Source organism: Somniosus microcephalus, unplaced genomic scaffold (genome assembly GCF_052327205.1).
Source record: "Somniosus microcephalus isolate GS21.2 unplaced genomic scaffold, FLI_Smic_1.0 unresolved_chr6, whole genome shotgun sequence".
Lineage (NCBI taxonomy): Eukaryota > Metazoa > Chordata > Chondrichthyes > Squaliformes > Somniosidae > Somniosus > Somniosus microcephalus.
Genome location: NW_028225184.1, coordinates 30,285,796 through 30,305,438, shown reverse-complemented (window position 1 = coordinate 30,305,438; position 19,643 = coordinate 30,285,796). Strand labels below are relative to the sequence as shown.

General features: G+C 43.8%; 1 protein-coding gene and 1 pseudogene across 1 annotated transcript in view; both read left to right on the top strand.

The window, feature by feature from the left end:
* LOC147087157 (Fc receptor-like protein 5) overlaps positions 1–19,643 on the top strand; it is a 73,885-nt gene that overhangs the window by 12,777 nt on the left and 41,465 nt on the right. The window contains exon 2 of the mRNA XM_085978068.1: positions 4,949–4,981. Within this exon, the coding sequence (XP_085834194.1) occupies positions 4,949–4,981 (33 nt within the window). The remainder of the gene's footprint in view (positions 1–4,948; positions 4,982–19,643) is intronic.
* On the top strand, positions 15,961–19,248 carry LOC147087158 (uncharacterized; annotated as a pseudogene).

The following is a 19,643-nucleotide window of genomic DNA, read 5'->3' as shown; positions in this document are numbered from 1 at the left end:
CTTCACAGCTGAGGCGCTCCATCCCAGGTAACATCCTGGTGAATCTTCTCTGCACCCTCTCCAAAGCAATCACATCCATCCTATAGTGAGGCGACCAGAACTGCACACAGTACTCCAGCTGTGGCCTCACCAGCGTTTTGTACAGCTCCATCATAACCTCCCTGCTCTTATATTCTATGCCTGGGCTAATAAAGGCAAGTATCCCATATGCCTTTTTAACCACCTTATCTAACTGCTCCGCTGCCTTCAGGGATCTATGTACATGTACACCAAGGTCCCTCTGACCCTCTGTACTTCCTAGGGTCCTACCACTCATTGTGTATTCCCTTGCCTTATTTGTCTGTCCAAAATGCATCACCTCGCACTTTTCAGGGTTAAATTCCATTTGCCACTTTTCCGCCCATCTGACCAACCCGTTTATATCGTCCTGTAGCCGGAGGCTTTCCTCCTCGCAATTTACCACCCCACCAATTTTCGTGTCATCTGCGAACTTACTGATCATACCTTTTACATTCTCATCCAAATCATTTATGTAGATCACGAACAACAAGGGACCCAGCACCGATCCCTGAGGCACCCCACTGGACACAGGCTTCCAGTCACAAAAGCAACCATCAACCATCACCCTCTGCCTCCTGCCACTCAGCCAGTTTAGGATCCAATGCGCCAAGGCACCCTGGATCCCATGGGCTCTTACCTTCTTAACCAGTCTCCTATGCGGGACTTTGTCAAAAGCTTTACTGAAGTCCATGTAAACCACATCCACAGCATTTCCCTCATCCACCCCACTAGTCACCCCCTCGAAAAATTCGATCAGATTTGTCAGACATGATTTACCCTTGACAAAGCCATGCTGACTATCCCCGATTAATCCTTGCCTCTCCAAGTGGAGATTAATTTTGTCCCTCAGAATTTTTTACAATAATTTCCCCACCACAGATGTTAGACTCACTGGCCTGTAATTCCCTGGTTTATCCCTGCTACCCTTCTTGAATAATGGTACAACGTTAGCTGTTCTCCAGTCCTCTGGTACATCCCCTGTGGCCAGAGAGGTTCTGAAAATTAGTGTCAGAACCCCTGCAATCTCCTCCCTTGCCTCCCACAGCAGCCTGGGATGCATCTCGTCCGGGCCTGGGGATTTATCCACGTTTTGGCCTGCTTAAACCGCTAGCCTCTGCTCCCTCTCGATGCTAATATGTTCAAATATGTCACAGTCCCCTTGCCCGATTTCTATGTCTGCATCGTCTTTCTCCATAGTGAACACAGATGCAAAAAATTCATTTAAAACCCCGCCTACATCCTCTGGCTCTACACACAGATTGCCACTTTGGTCCCTAATGGTCCCTACCCTTTCCCTGGTTATCCTCTTGCCCTTAATATACTTATAAAACATCTTAGGATGTTCCTTTATTTTGCTCGCCAGTGTTATTTCATGGCCCCTCCTCGCCCTCCTAATTTCTTTTATAAGTATGCCCCTGCACTTTTTATACTCCTCTAGGGCTTCCTCCGTCTTTAGTCTTTTGTAACTGCCAAAAGCCCCCCTTTTATTTCTAATGCATTTTTGTATATCCCTTGTCATCCAAGGTTCCCTTTGCTTGTTGGTCCCACCCTTGACCTTTACAGGAACATGTTGACGTTGTACTCTCTCAATTTCCCTTCTGAAAGTCTCCCATTGTTTTGATGTGGATTTTCCTATAAGTAGCTGCTCCCAGTCCACTTTGGCCAGATCCTGCCTTATCATATTAAAATCGGCCTTCCCCCAATTTAGAACCCTTATTTCCGGGCCGTCTTTGTCTTTTTCCATGATCACCTTAAATCTCACTGAATTATGGTCACTGTCGCCAAAATGCTCCCCTATTGACACTTCCACCACTTGCCCGGCTACATTCCCCAGAATTAGGTCCAGTACCGCCCCCTCTCTTGTAGGACTTTCTACATGTTGGCTCAAAAAGCTCTCCTGGTTGCACTTTAAGAATTCTGCACCCTCTAAGCCTTTCACACTCTGACTGTCCCAATTTATATTGGGGAAGTTGAAATCCCCCACTATTATTACCCTATTATTTTCGCACTTTTCTGAGATTTGCCTACATATCTATTCCTCTAACTCCCCCTGACTGTTTGGGGGCCTATAGTACACTCCCAGCAAAGTGCTTGCCCCCTTTTTGTTTTTAAGTTCCACCCATATGGCCTCATTGGAGGAACCCGCTAATATATCATCCCTCCTTACAGCAGTAATTGACTCCTTAATTATTATCCAATAATTAAGAACATAAGAACATAAGTACATAAGAAATAGGAGCAGGAGTAGGCCAATCGGCCCCTCCAGCCTGCTCCGCCATTCAATAAGATCATGGCTGATCTGATCCTAACCGCCAATCCACTATCACAGAACCATCTCCTGAATCTAACAAAATTTGACACACGAAATAGGAGCAGGATCAGGCTACACGGCCCCTGGGCCCGCTCCGCTACCCACAGGGCCATGACCGATCCGAACCTAGACTCATGTCCAAATTCCTGCCCGCTCCCCGTAACCCTTAATTCCCTTTACTTCTAGGAAACTGTCTATTTCTGTTTTAAATTTATGTAATGATGTAGCTTCTACAGCTTTTTGGGGCAGCATATTCCATGGACCTACCACCCTCTGAGTGAAGTAGTTCCTCCTCATCTCAGTTTTGAAAGAGCAGCCCCTTATTCTAAGACTATGCCCCCTAGTTCTAGTTTCACCCATCATCGGGAACATCTTCCCTGCATCCACCCGATCCAACCCCTTCACAATCTTATATGCTTCAATAAGATCGCCTCTCATTCTTCTGAACTCCAATGAGTAGAGTCCCAATCTACTGAACCTCTCCTCATATGTCCATCCCCACATCCCCGGGATTAACCGAGTGAACCTTCTTTGTACTGACTCGAGAGCAAGTATGTCCTTTCACAATTATGGACACCAATTAATGAATTATACGGTTGAAAGTGTATAAGAAAGATTGCCACAAAATACTTTTTCGAAGTGTATATATACATTCTTGATTCTGATGTATTGTACTTACTGTCAGGGGTTAACATACTACCTGCCAATGGAGAAATGCTTCAGAGCAGAAACCACAGCCTTCCGTTTACAGCATTTGCTGTCATTGTTAATTTCAGCCTGAAATTAAATAGATTTACATGGAAATAAAAGCACAGAGACAAGGCCATTCGGCCCCAACAGGTCTACACAACACCAGCCACCTCGCAATCGAATTCAGATGACTCTATCAACATATCCTCCTATTCCTTTTTCCCTCATTTTAGCAACTAGTTTCATCTTAAATGCATCTATGCTATTCACCGGAACTACACCATGTTGTCCCATTTTCCACATTGTGTCCACTCTCTGGGTGTTGATGGGTCTCCTAATCTGCTTTTTGGAAAAGTTGAAGTAAATGATCATCTCTCGGTTTTATACGGCACTTTTTAATTTGTTACTAGAATGGATTTGGAGAATTGTGTATATTGTCAGGAGAATAGTGGAGCATATTGGTCTCCTGATAGCTCAGTAAGTGCCTGCAGTGCAGAGCTAAGAAATAAATCATAGTAAGACCGAATGATTAACATCCGCTCCTTGCTGTGTTCCCTGATCTCCAACAAGCGGAGGTACTGGCGCTACCATTCAGCTTAATGCTCCGAGGCCACTGAAGGAAGCCTCGGCCAAATGTCGTGATGTAGCTCTTTGATATCTGTTGCCTGCTGCAGAGCGAGCATGTGCGGTAGGAGGTTAAAGTTCTGCCGGGCTCACCACTGCTGAACTCGCGTCAAGCAACCCACTCAGTGTCTGCACTCAAACATGAACAGATAATGCCGGGGGCATTAAAGATTTCGAGAGAGAAACTGGATGAGAATGATTTTAACACAGTCACTGTATATTGTAGTAAATATATTTTCGTATTTTCTTTGGTTCTGAGACTTTGTTCTTTCTGTGAGCAGCTAAGTGCCGCTTTTTATGAATTAAAGCTCCTTCGGCTTGAAACCGCAGGCTTACGTTTTCACACCTAACTGCTGCTACTGTTGTCTGCAGTACTGACCATTTTCCTTTATTTGATTATACTTCTTTCTCTTTTCCGTCTTGCATCACAATTTTAGGTGCTCTTTGATATAGTTGAGCGTCTGTGTACTGTCTGTACAACTAATGCTTTCTGGTGAATAATTCAGGCAGCTTTCAGATCCAGGAATGTATTTTAATTCCATTTCCTCATTCAGTCTGCTGGAGCTGAGCATATCACTGAGACAGAGATCTGCACAGTGCGCGGAGACTAATACACTACTAAGACACAGAGCTGCATTAACCTCTTAATCAACAACGTCTCCAAACAAAATTGCCCCTGGTAATGCCTGAATCCATTCAATAATGGAGCTCCGGCTCTGCCATTGCCATTCTGTATCGTGGTGTAGCCGCATGTGGAGATCTGTAAAGATGCTCAGTGTTTGCACCCACATTCCATGCAGTTGCATTCATTTGTCTTTCAGTGCCGTTGTCACAAAGCCACAAAATGGATCTGTTATCATTTCACGTGTTTTGTGTCATTAGGCCCAAGGGCACATTTTGTTAATTGCCGTGCATTATTGGAATTAGATGCAAATGAACATCTCGGTATAATTTCTTCAGTCACAGTGGGTGAATCTAAAACAAGGAGCAGGATATCTAAACTGATGCCAAATAATTTGGAGTGAAAACTGGAAATACTTTCTCACACAAAGTGTAGTGTAAATCTGGAACTCTCTGTAATTAGTGTCTGCCTACATTATGTGTTCATGTACTGGAGCGGGAGTTGAAGTAAAAGGAGCCAGAATGTCACCAACTCAGTCACACTGTGAAATGTCCATAAAACAATACACGGCAGTCAGTCAGTATATTCAGCCGCTAAAGGTTTTGGTGTTTGAGTAACTGATTCATGTTCTCTCTTTTTAGTGGTTTTTGGGGCTCGGAGAATCGTTTCTCAAGGTTAGTGTCGACGCTTTTCTCTAATATAATGAAATTGAGCAATTAAATTTCAAACTGCTCAATAAATGAATTTGTTATTATGTAATTGAAATTCATTGCTGTAATGCATCATGTTGTGAAGTTTGTAGCAGTAATGCATGTCTGCATCTCAGTAGCTTTCATTGCCCAGGTACTATGAGAGATGTCTTTGTTTTCTAACATTTTGGTCAGCGATTCAAGGAAAAGTACAATAAATATAGGAAGACATATCTAGGTTCAATATACGTAAAAAAATGGTGATGGAGAAGATAATGACATCAAAGATAGAAAAAAATTCCAGGACCCGAGTGTTTCTACCCGATGGCCGTGTGGCGGGAGGGGTGGGGGCGGTTAATATAACTAGGTGAGGAAATTGCTGATGCGTTAGTCATGAACTTCCAAAAGTCTCTCGATTGATGAATTGGCCAATTCGATTGGAAACTAACAGGCACTGTTTATTTACGACGGGAGGAGAGATCAACTTGAAAATTTTTGGCCCATCAGTCAACATCAGTTTTGGGAAAGCACTACAATCTATTATTAGGAACAGCGTGACTGAGCATTTGGAGAGCTATGAACTGACCAGAGAGATCCAGCATGGATTTGTAAAGTGCAAATCACGTCTATCGAACCAATTGTTATTTTGAGAAGGTACCTAATTGGAGTTAAACAACTGTCTATGAATGCTATTTATAGGGACATCCAGAAGGCATTCGAGTAGCCATGCGTGCAATTGAAGGCAACGTATTGAATAGGAAATGAAATGGTTATTTTGTTGGAGAGAGTTAGTAGGGATAATGGCTCTAAACTCACATTGGCAGGATGTGAATAATGGTGTCCCCGGGGATCTGTACTGGGAACTCAGCTTTTCACCATATTTATAACTGACTTGGATGAAGGAATAGAGAGCCATATATCAAATTTCGCTGGCGAAAATAGTTAGGTTGCACAGTACATAATGCACACGTGAGTAAAAAGTTGTATAGGGACATTGTTTGATTGGGTGAGCGGGAAGACAGTAGCAGATGGAATTTAAAGAGAGAAAGTGTGAGTTCTTTCCCTTTGGACGTACAAACAAGATTTTTCGATTTTCTAATTGCTATAAAGCTCGGGAAATTGGAAACATGGAGTGAATTAAAGGTCGAAGTACAGGGATAGCTAAAATTTAGTGGACAGGTACAGATAATTAAAAAGTTTAATGGAATAATGTGCTTCACCTCAAGAGAGCTGGAATACGTGGCGGTGGAAGTTAAGTTGGAGCTGTACAGAGTCTGGCTAGACCCCATCTGGAGTAACTGGAGCTGTACAGAGCTATGGCTAGACCCCGTCTGGAGTAACTGCATTATGATCAGGGAAGCGGGCCTCAGGAAGGATATAATGGCCCAACAATTGCATCGGGCGCATAGATACAGATATAGAGATGCAGAGAATGGATAGTTGCTCCTTGGCGATGCAGAGTTGTGTGCCACGTATGACATCACTAAGGCCAGGAGTGCAGCGTACATCCTCTGCGTAATGGAAGAAACACCCATAAATTCTGTTAAAAATAAACCACGCCCAGAAAAGGCTCTTTCAGTCTCTTCCATTGATATAATTTTTTCAAAACATATCAAAACTTCTAAAAAAAAATAGTTTATCTGGTCTTATTTCATATATCAATCCTTTGTTTTATGCTTTCATACAGACCCACAATCTATTAGTCCCTTTGGATACAACTTCCTTTTTTGATCCTCAGTAAAGGGCTAAAATTGTCCTTTATCTCTTACAGGTAATGTTGTTGAACTTCAGAAAGAGATTCCCAACCATATATTCAAAGTTAATTTTCAGTATTAAATATATTATTCAGACCTCGTTTAGGCTGGTAATCAACAAATCTATTCTCCATGATAAAGAGAGATTATTATATAAGTTATCTTGTTCATTTATTATTTGGAATAATTTTTTCACTGAAATTTGTTAGAATTTCATTTTATTTTACTTTCTTTTTCAACTTCCCAAATAAGTAAAATTAAACTCAAACAACAAAAAAGTCTCCTCCACCAAAACGTCCACAATTTACAGTCACAGATCTTTTAAAATGTGACACAGCCTCTTGTGCCCATTTTCAGTAACCGTAAGATTTGCGGATGTAATTGCTAGGCAGTTTGTAATTCGCCCAAATCTGCACCTTTCATTAGTACTTCCCCATCGGTGCGGATCATGTGTTAAGGCGAACCTGGAACAATCACAATTTCGGGAGTTAGTGCCTGTGCAAGCACTTGTGGAAATCCCGAACTTGCAGTAAATGTGACGGAGCACTCTCAGAGTACGCCGCCATACACACCGCAAAATCTGCCCCATTGGCTTTGGAGGGGGTGCAGCGGAGATTGACCAGAATGATAACAGGTCAATAAGGGTTAATTATGGGGAGAGGTTCCATAGTCTAGGCTTGCATTCGCTCGAGTACAGAAGCTTAACGGGTGATCGAATTCAGCTGTTTAAGTTCATTAACGGATTTGATCTGTTAGAAAGAGAGAAACGATTTCAGCTGGTGGGAGAGTACAGAACAAGCGTGCATAACCTTACAGTTATAGCTAGGTCCTTCAGGCGTGATGTGATGAAGCACTTCTATACACAAAGTAAGCTGAAAACATTGAACACTCACTCAAAATTACGGTTGTGACTACATCAATAGGAAATGTCAAAACTGAGATTAGTAGATTTGTATTAAGAAAGTGTAATACGTTTTATAAAACCAAGCCAGGTAGATGGAGTTAGGATACAGATCAGCAATGATAGTATTGATTTGTGAAACAGGCTAGAGGGTCTCAATAACCTAGTTCTGTTCATATGTTCTTACATCCTTAATCTGGTGTTGGTTTATAAAGTGCACTCAGCATTCCAAGTGGAATGTATATCTTGCTTAGGTCTAAAGTGGGTGAACTCACACTCCAACCACACTGAAATGAATCAACTTGAGTTTTGCACACTCACTTAATCTAGCAAAGTCCCCTTGCAACATTCTGCTGCTAGCTCCTGAATTTGCAATGCCACCTAACGTAGTTTCGACATTAATTTGGATGTAATGAACTATATTCATTCCTGTAACTCATAGAGCAATGCAGTGAAAACATGAGGCCACATTACAGAATCCTGGGGACAACACTTATCACATCCTGCCAATGAGATTACATACCCGTCATCCCTGCTCTCTGTCTCCTAACTCCTTATCAATTCGCTACCAATGTCAATAGGTTGCATTCAGTTCCATGTGATTTACCAGACAAATGCTCTACTTAATGTCACGATTACTGATTTTGATCACACAAGTGGATCATTTTGTTAGCACCCCATATACTGACATTTGGCTTGAGCCAGAGATGAGCTGCAGGAGTTCAAGTGTCACTCTGCCATGAGTCCCATATCCCTTTTATTAATTCGCTCTTTTCTGTATTTCTCTATTCTGCCGTTACTTAACGGCCAATATCCCAACACTTCACTACTCCACTAGGTTTCCAATCCCCTGCATTTCTAGAATTGAATTATTCGTGAACACGTCCACAGTGACCCTCTGTGCCTCTCCTGGCATTCTTTGAAAGGCCCATCGAGAGTTTTATCAATCGTTTCATGCGAGCAGCAAAACCAGTCCCCGCTCCTTCGCTGTTGCTGCTCCTCACACACATCACCTTTACTGAGGCCAAATCTCACCAACTACTAATCCGTCCCAGTCAATGAATCCTCCACTGATCCTCACACACATCGCCTTTACTGAGGCATAATCTCACCAACTACTGATCCGTCCCAGTCAATGAATCCTCCACTATCCCCTTGGACTCTTCAATGGATCAACGAACGCCCCTGCCAATTTCCATCCAGAATTATGGTTTACTATTATATATGTATTTATATAAAAAGTCTGATGTGGAAGGGTATACTTGGAATAACCAATATACTTGTGATATGGATGGCAATTACTCCTTGGAAAAAAAGTATCTAAATGGTGTAGAGGAGAAGAGGAAACTGGGGGTACAGGCACACAAATCACTTCTAGTTGAGACGCAGGTTAATAAGGCCATAACTAAGGTGGGTTTGCTCGCGTTGTTTTCTATGGAACAGAGAAGTCTGAGGAGAGACTTGAATAAGATGTTTAAAATGATGAGGGGCCTAGATTGAGTGGACAGGAAGCACCTGCATCGCCTAGCATAGAGGACAATAAGGAGGAGGCATAGATTTAAAGTAAATTGTAAAAGGATTAGAATGGAGTTGAGGAGAGCTTTTTTACACCCAGAGGGTAGTTGGGCTCTGGAACTCACTGGCTGAAAGGGTGCTAGAGGGAGAATCCCTCATCACATTTAAAACGTGCTTGGCTATGCATTTAAGTTCCATAATCTACAAGGCTATGGACCAAGAGCTGGGAAATGGGATAAGGCTGGATGGCACTTTATCGGTAGACTCAGACACGATGGCTCGAATGGCCTCATTTTGTGCCAGAAATTTCGGTGATGCTATGATTCTAGGAAAGCAAAGAATACCCTGGCATTCACTTCTAGAGGCCGAGAATTGGAAAGCAGGGAAGATAAAATAGGGAGCTTCATTAAAAGACATGAAGGTGGATAGGAAAAGACAAAAATTTAAGGAACGAATGCATGAATTTCAACAGTTATACATTCCTTTCTGGCGCAAAAACAGAAAAGGAAATGCAGCCAAAACACGGCTAACAAGATATATTACGGATAGTATTAGATCCAAGGAGGAGTCACAAAAATTTGCCAGTAAAAGTAGCAAGCCAGAGGATTGGGAGCAGCTGAGAGTTCAGCAAAAAATGATCAAGAGATTGATTAAGAGGGGAAAAATACAGTATAAGAGTAAACTTGCAAGAACCATAAAAGCGTATTGTAAAAGCATCTACAAGTATATAAAAAGAAAACGATTAATGAAAACAAATGTATGTCCCTTACAGTCAGAAGCGGGAGAATTTATAATGGGGAACAAGGAAATGGCATGGCAATTAAACAAATCCTTTGGTTCTGTCTTCACAGAAGAGGACAGCAATAACTTCCCGAAAATTCAAGGGACCCAAGGATCTAGTGAGAAGGAGGAATTAAAGTAAATTAGTATTATTAAAAAAATAGTGGTGGAGAATTTAATGGGACTGAAAGTTAAGTGAGGTTTAAACAGATGCTGCGAGTTGGGAATTGGTTCTTACTTTGCACCAAGGAAAGTGTCCGAGAGCGGGAGCAGTCAAACAACAACCTGCGAAAGCGAAAAAGCAACGGGACAATCAGGGAAGGAGCTGATTGTTAATAGGACCTGGTGACTATTTCTACAGTCCAGTCGTTAAAGTAAAAGTAAAGTCTCTAGTTCAGAGTAAGTAATGTTTAAAGGGAAGTAAGGTCCCTGTGTATTTAATATTCTTTAATTTAAAGGAAGAAAAGGGAGTATATTAAGGGTAGGACATGGCATGGCAGCTCGGCAATGTGGAGTGCTCCTCCTGTGCTATATGGGAAGTCAGGGACATTTTCAGTGTGTAGTGTGAACACATGTGCAGGAAGTATCTATTACTACAGCTACTCGAATTCCACACTTCGGAGCTGGAGCTGCGGCTGGAGTCACTGTGGAGCATCTGTGAAGCTGAGATCTTCGTGCATAGCACGTTTAACGAGGTCGTCACACCGCAGTTAAACAGTGCACAGGCAAACAGGAAATGGGTGACCGCCAGACAGAGTGAAAGAGCTAGGATGGTAGTGCAGAAGTCCCCTGGGTCCATCTCCCTCTCCAACAGATTTTCAGTTTAGGATACTGATCGGGGAGATGGTTTCTCAGGGGAATGCAGCAAGATCCAATTCCGTGGCACTACGAGTTGCACAGCTGCACAGGAGGGAAGGAAAAAGAGTGAGAGAGCAATAGTGATAGGGGATTCTATCGTAAGGGGAACAGATAGACGTTTCTGTGGCCGCAGAAGTGACTCCAGGTTGCTATGTAGCCTCACTGGCGCTAGGATCAAGGATGTCACTGAACGGCTGCAGGGCATTCTGAAGGGGGAGAGCGAACCTTCAGAGGTCGTGGTTCAAATTGGTACCAACGACATGGGTAGAAAGAGGGATGTGGTCCTGCAACAGCAATGTAGTGAGCTAGGTAGCAGATTAAAAAGCAGGACCTCAAAGGTTGTAATCTCTGTATAACTCCCGGTGCCACATGCTAGTGAATATACAAATAGCACGATAGAGCAGATGAATGCGTGGTTGAAGAGTTGGTGCAGGAGGGAGGACTTCAGTTTCCTGGATCATTAGGTCTGCTCCTGGGGAAGATGGGACTGTACGAATCAGACGAGTTGCACCTGAACCGGAACGGGACCAAAATATTTGTGGTGAAGTTTGCTACTACTGTTGGGGGGCGGGGGTTCAAACTAACTTGGCAGGGGGCTGGGATAAGGAGTGGAGCTATTGTAGCGGGTGATGCACACCTACATATATCAGAAAAAACAAGTCAGCCTGGAAGACAGAGCAAATATGTAACAGCACATGGGAGTATGGCAACGCTGGATGGCATTTTTTTAATGCAAGGGGTCTTGCGAGTAAGGCAGATGAATTGATGTTGGTGATAAAAACATGGGAGTCAGATATTGTTGCAATAACAGAGATATGTTTGCGGACTGGCAGCTCAATATTCCGAGGTATAGAATTTTTAGGCGAGAAGGGGGAAGTGTAAAAGAGGAGGGGTTGTCGCATTATTAATCAAGGAGTCAATTACTGCTGTAAGGAGGGAGGTTATCTTAGCAGGTTCCTCTAACGAGGTCATATGGGTAGAACTTAAAAACAAAAAGGGGCCAAGCACTTTACTGGGAGTGTACAACAGGCCGCCAAACAGTCAGGGGGAGATAGAGGAACTGATATGTTGGCAAATCTCAGAGAAGTGTAGAAACAATAGCGTAATAATAGTAGAGGAATTCAACTTCACCAATATCACCTGAGATAGTCAGAGTGTGAAAGGCATAGAGGGGGCAGAATACTTACAGTGCATCCAGGATAACTTTTTGAGCCATCATGTAGAAAGTTCTGAAAGAGGGGGGTCGGTACTTGAGCTAATTCTAGGGAATGTATCCGGGCAAGTGTTAGTAGTGTCAGTAGGAGAGCATTCACTGCGGTGACAGCGACCATAATTCGGTGATATTTAAGGAAGACATGGAAAATGACAAAGATGGACCGGAAATAAAGTGTCCAGTTTGGGGGAAGGCCAATTATAATATGATAAGACAGGATCTGACCAAAGTGGACTGGGACCAGCTAATTGTAGGGAAATGCACATCAGAGTAGTGTGAGTCTTTCAGAAAGGAAATAGAGAAAGTACAACGGCATCATGTTCTCGTACAGGTCAACGGTGGGACCAACAAACCCATCGCACACTGGATGTCAAGGGACATACAAGAATGGATTAGGAAAAAAAGGCAGGCTTCTGGCATATACATAGGAATGAAAACATTGGGAGTCCAAGATGAATAGAGAAAGTGCAGGTGGGCACTTATATATGCGATTAGGAGAGCGATGAGGGGCATGAAAAAACACTGGCGGGCAAAATAAAGCAAAATCTCAAGTTGTATAATAGAAAAATAGAAACATAGAAGATAGGAGCAGGAGTAGGCAATTCGGCCTCTCGAGCCTGCTCCGCCATTTAATGAGATCATGGCTGATCATCCAAATTCAGTATCCTGTCACTGCTTTCTCCCCATATCCCTTGATCCCTTTAGCCTTAAGAAATATATCTAACTCCTTCTTGAATATATTTAATGAATTGGCCTCAACAGCCTTCTATAATAGAGAACTCCAGAGGTTCACCACTCTCTGGGTGAAGAAAATCCTCCTCATCTCTGTCCTAAATGGCTTACCCCTTATCTTTAGACTGTGGCCCCTGGTTCTGGACTCCCCCGCCATCAGGAACATCCATCCTGCATCTAGTCTATCCAGTCCTGTTAGAATGTTATAAGTTTCAATGAGATCCCCTTTCATTCTTCTAAACTCCAGCGAGTATAAGCCCAATCGACCCAATCTCTCCTCATACGTCATCCCTGCCATCCCAGGTATCAGTCTGGTGAGGCTTCGCTGCACGCCCTCCATGGCAAGAACCTCCTTCCTCAGATAAGGCGACCAAAACTGCACACAATACTCAAGGTGTGGTCTCACCAAGGCCCTGTACAACTGTGGAAAGACATCCTTGTTCCTGTACTCGAATCCTCTCGCTATGAAGGCCAAAATACCATTTGCCTTCTTATCCACCTGTTGCACCTGCATGCTTATCTTCAGCGACCGGTGAACAAGGACACCCATGTTGCGTTGCACTTCCCTTGCTCCCAATCTATTGCCGTTCAGATAATAATCTGCCTTCCTTCCTGTTTTTGCCATGAGAGTGAATAATCTCGCATTTATCCACATTATACTGCATCTGCCATGCATCTTCCGAATAATCCGACCTCTCCAAATCATACTGGACTGTCTCGGCATCCTCCTCACAGCACACACGCCCAACCAGCTTTATGATGTCTGCAAACTTGGAGGTATTGGCCCAGTAATTCCGTTCCAAACGCGTGCCTACGGTCGGGGTACTCACGCGTCTGGCCGGCGGAAATGCCGGTTTTCAGCATGCACAGCGCATGCAGAGAAAACTGGCGTTTCCTGTCCTCTGAACGAAGGGGTTCAGAGGCACAGCGCATGCAACTGCACAGGCAGCGCGTGCGCAGTGAAATTCGTCGATTTCATTCATGGATTCAGTGAGGTTCAGTCCTTACAACTTACACATGGAAAAAGCATGTGTAAAGTTGCTCCAGAGGCTCCGGAGGAAGATATATTTTATCGTGGAGCTTCTGAAAGGCAATATTTTTGTTTGGGAAAGGGAGGAAAGTTATTTTAAGAAATTATGAGATAAGTTTTAATGTTTAATTCCTTTTTTTAATCGCGTTTTCAGTACTGTAGGTAGAAGGAGCAATTGTGGCTGTGTGAATTGAATCTGCTGTGTTTATTAAATGTGAAAATGACTGTTCTAAAATGAGTAATGTAACATTTCCAACATTTTTAAGAAAGAAACGGTTCATCAGTAATATATTCTTTTAAGCAATTATGTATGTATGTCTGTATATATTCCTTTACATATATGTATATATTCCTTTACTAATGTGTATGAAGGTATGTATTTAATTATGATACTCCAATAAGTTACTTTCTCTGAAAGTCATAATTAAAAACATACATTCATACACAAGTAAAGGAATATATACATACATATACACAAAGGAATATATACAGACATACATACATAATTACTTAAAAGAATATATTACTGATGAAAAGTTTCTTTCTTAAAAATGTTGGCGTCATTTTCACATTTAATAAACACAGCAAATTCAATTCACATAGCCACAATTGCTCCTTCTACCTAAAGTACTGAAAACCCGTTTAAAAAAAAAAAAAACTTTAAAACTTAGCTCAGCATTTATTAAAATAACTTTCCTCCCTTTCCCAAACAAAAATATTGCCTTTCAGAAGCTCCACGATAAAATATATCTTCCTCCGTAGCCTCTGGATCAACTGTACTCATGCTTTTTTCATGTGTAGGTTGTAAGGACTTAACCTCAATGAAAGCATGAATGAAACCCGCGAATTTTACTGCGCACGCGCTGCCTGTGCAGTTGCATGCGTTCTGCCTCTGAACCCCTTCATTCAGAGGACAGGAAATGCCGGTTTTCCCCGCATGCGCTGTGCATGCTGAAAACCGGCATTTCCTCCTGCCAGATGCGTGAGCACCCCAATCGTACTCACGCATTTGGAACGGAATTACTGGGCCAACATTTTACAAGTCAATAAAATGAAAAATTTAACAATTGCACGATTTGCCCCCTCGCATCTGCGACTGTGGGTCCAAGGAGGTGCATTGCGCAAGAGGTTATCATCGTACGTATCCTCACACTGTTCCCTTTCGGGATCTGTATGAAGTGGTGGAAGGATTTCTGGCCATGTTAACACTCTTTCCGTGACCATAACCATCTTCATACCAGCCATTAGGGTGGTTAGTCCTATGGCGTGAGGGTTTTACGCGCTCCCACAACCCATCTGAGGGGGGGGGCACACACACCCGCGGACGCAAGTATCCCACTGGATGTCCACCCAGAATTTATAGTTGGAGCTCCGACTCCACTTGCCGGGATTGTCTGGAGCGGGGCTCGCAACCCTATTCCTTCTGGCCCAGCAGCGGGGATGCTTACCGCTACGCAAAAGGCCCACTCCGTGCAAATGGTGACACCCATACGTTTCCTGCGCCTTATCCCTCCCCGTCACAGGAGCCCTGTGCTGCCACTTGAAAGACCAAGCTATCATCTGTCCTTTTTGCGGCGCCTTGGACTTCTCATTACCAATGATGAGCAGGCGCTGCGCCTCCACCGCGTTGAGGAGATTGCTGAGGTCATCATCAGTTCAATTGTGAGTTATTTTAATGCCGTGAATTGTGCTCATTCCAGCCATTTCACGTTGCTAATGTGAGTGGGCCTTTGGCTTAGTGGTAGCATCCCCGCCACTGGGCCACACGGCATAGGGTTTCTAACCCCGCTCCAGACAGTCCCGGCAAGTGGAGTCGGAGCTCCGGCACTAAATTCTGGGTAGACATCAATTGGGATATTTGCGTCCGTAGGTGTGGGAGGCCCCCCCCCTTCATATAGGTTGTGGGAGCCCGTAAAACCCTCCCGCCATATGTCTAACCACCCTAATGGCTGGCGCAAAGATGTTTATGATCACAGAAGGAGCGTTAATCACGGCCAGAAATCCTTCCACCACTTCATACCTTTCCCCAAAGGGAACAGTGTGAAGACACGTACGACGACGACGTTGCTAATTAAATAAATGGAATGAAAAAAATGCTTTCACGGCTTTTAAAAGGCTTTAATTCTGTTTAAAACTACTTCAGATTCTTCAAAAAAAGTCAACGTTTATAAAAGTTATCAAAAGCTTCTTAAAAATACCAAAAACCTATTTAAAATGCTGCTCTACATGTAAAAATGCTTTGCAGCTTGTGAGAAACATTGGGGGCGTGTCCTTTTAAAATGAGACCTCAAGGGGCGTGTCTCACTCGCACTGCGTGCTCCAGGCTTCGCGCTGGCTGCACTCCTGGGCGGCGTGACGTCAGACGCTGCCCGGGAGTCAACATTTTAAAACAGGAATTCCAGGCGTCGCTGATGCTCAACGGCCAGCGCGTCGTGTAAGTGTAGATCGGGGGCTTGCACGCGCGGCAAGCCCCTGACTCGAATTTCTACCCCATTACAACTAGTTCCATCGTCTAGATCATTCATATATATTGTGATTAGCTGGGGTCCTAGCACCGATCCCCACTAGTCACTGCCTACCACTCGGAAAAATAACTGTTTATTCCAACTCTTTGCATCCTTTCTGCCAACCAGTTCTCTATCCAATTCAGTAACTTGCCCCCAATCCCATGTTCTTTAAAGTTACACGCTAAACTCTTGTGCGGGATCTTATCGAAAGCCTTCTGAAAGTCCAAATACACCACATGCACTCATTCTCCCTTATCTATTCTACCAGTTAAATCCTTCAAAATTCCAGTAGTTTAGTCAATCATGATTTAACTTTTGTAAATCCATGCTGACTTTGTCCGATCCTGTCACTATTTTCAAGTGCTATATATAAGTATATTAAATGCAAGAGGATAACCAGGGAAAGAATAGGGCCCATTAGGGACCAGAGTGGCAATCTGTGTGTAGAGCCAGAAGATGTAGGTGAGGTTTAAAATGAATATTTTGCGTCTGTGTTTACTATGGAGAAGGACAATGTAGACATAAACATCAGGCAGGGGGATTGTGATATAAATGAGCAAAATAATCAGGGATTCATACAGTTATACAGCACAGAAGGAGGCCCATCGACCCATCGTGTCCACGCCGGCCATCAAGCCCTATCTGTTCTAATCCCACTTCCCAGCACTTGATCCGTAGCCTTGTATGCTATGGCGTTTCAAGTGCTCATCTAAATGCTTCTTGAATGTTGTGAGGGTTCCTGCCTCTTCCACACTTTCAGGCGTGAGGTCCAGATTCCAACCACCCTCTGGGTAAAAAAGTTTTTCCTCAAATCCCCTCTAAACCCCCAGCCTCTTACATTGAAACTATCACCCTGGATATTGACCCCTCTACTAAGGGGAAAAGTTCCTTTCTATCTACCATATCTGTGCCCCATATAATTTTGTACACCTTAATCAGGTCCCCACTCATTCTTCTCTGCTATAAAGAAAACAACCCTAGCCTATCCAGTCTCTCTTCATAGCTGAAACGCTCCAGCCCAGGTAACATCCTGGTGAATCTCCTCTGCGCCCTCTCCAATGCAATCAAATCCTTCCTATAGTGTGGCTTAACTAGCGTTTTGTACAGCTCCATCATAACCTCCCTGCTTTTATATTCTATGCCTCGGCTTAGGAAGGCAAGTGTCCCATATGCGTTTGAACCACGTTATCTACCTGCCCTGCTGCCTTCAGGGATCTATGTACATGCACACCAAGGTCCTTCAGATCTTCTGTCCTCCCTACGATCCTACCATTCATTGTATATTCCCTTGCCTTGTTGTCCTCACAAAATGCATCACCTCAGAATTTTCAGGGTTACATTCAATTTTCCACCCGTCTCTATCGTCCAGTAGCATGAGGCTTCCCTCTTGCTGTCTTCCACTCCACTAATTTCCGTGTCATCTGCAAACTTCCTGATCATACATCCTACATTCATATCTAAATTATTGATATTGTGGAGATGCCAGTGTTGGACTTCTGTGGACAAATGTGAGAAATCAGAAAACATCATGTTATAGTCCAACAGCTTTATTTGAAATCACAAGCTTTCGGAGCACTTCTCCTTCATCGGGTGAAGTGGAGAGATGCATATAAGCACAGAATATAGAGTCAGAGTGCACTGCCAGATCGTTACAGGTAAACCTTCTAAATGCCCTTTATCACACCTCGGCAGAGAGATAATCACAGCAATCGAAGGTGTGAATGGTGTCCAAACAGATCAGTCAGGAAAACATTACATCAAAGAGCAAAGAGGTGGGATCATAAGGGGTCAAATGTTGCAGATGCTGGGGTCTGTATGAAAAACAAAAAACAAGCAAAAAACAATTTTTTGCTGGAAATCACAGCAGGCCCGGCCGCAAATGTGTACAGCGTTGTCGTGTGTCTTGAAGGCCGCTTTGGAGAATGCTTACCCGAAGTTCGGAGCTGAGTGTTCCCCGACTGGGAAGGAACACTCCTGCCTGGCGATTGTTGTGCGGTATCCGCTCATCCATTGTCGCCGTTTCTGCATGGCCTCGCTGATGTACCATGATCTGGGGCATCCTTTCCTGAAACGGACAATCTCATGATGCTCCACTTCTCCAGCTTCCACCCTAACCAATTTAGAGATGCCATCCCCTATAGACAAGCCTTGTGAATACACAGGATCTGCTCAAAGGAGGAGGAACGTGAAGGACACCTACAGACGCTGAAAGACGCCCTCGTAAGAACGGGATATGACGCTCGACTCTTCGATCGACAGTTCCGACGGGCCACAGCAGAAATCGCATAGACCTCCTCAGAATACAAACAAGGGACACAACGAACAGTGTACCCTTCGTCGTCCAGTGCTTCCCCGGAGCAGAGAAACTATGCCATGTTCTTCGCAGCCTTCAACATGTCATCGATGACGACGAACACCTCGCTAAGCGCATCCCCACGCCTCCAGTACTCACCTTGAAACAGCCGCCTAACCTCAAACAGACCATCGTTCGCAGCAAATTACCCAGCTTACAGGAGAACAGCGACCACGACATCACACAACCCTGCCACGGCAAACTCTGCAAGACATGCCAGATCATCAACACAGCTACCATCATCACTCGTGAGGTCACCACCCACCAGGTACATGGTACATGCTCATGTGACTCGGCCAAAGTTGTCTACCTCATAGGTTGCAGGAAAGGATTCCCCGGAGTATGGTATATCAGCGAGAACATGCAGACACTGCGACAACGGATGAACGGACAACACACAACAATCGCCAGGCAGGAGTGTTCCTTCCCAGTCGGGGAACACTTCAACAGTCAAGGACATTCAGCCTCTGATCTTCGGGTAAGCATTCTCCAAGGTGGCCTTCGAGACACACGACAACGCAAAATCGTCGAAAGAAACTGATAGCCAAGTTCCGCACTCATTTGGATGGCCTCAACCGGAATCTTGGGTTCATGTCACGCTACATCTAACCCCACCTGACGTATAGTCATCCAGACTCGAGTCGTCGTTGGCTTGTTCTCTCTACACAGCTGCGGCCAGACCTGCTGTGATTTCAGGCAAAAAATTGTTTTTTGCTTGTTTATTGTTTTTCATACAGACCCCAGCATCTGCAACATTTGACCCCTTATGACCCCACCTCATTGTTCTTTGATGTAATGTTTTCCTCACTGACCTGTTGGGACTCGATTCATACCTTTGATTGCTGTGATTATCTCTCTGCCGAGGTGAGATAAAGGGCACTTAGAAGGATTACCTGTAATCATCTGGCAGTGCTCTCTGACTATATATGCTGTGCCTATATGCATCTCTCCACTTCAGCTGACGAAGGAGCAGCGCTCTGAAAGCTTGTGATTTCAAATAAAGC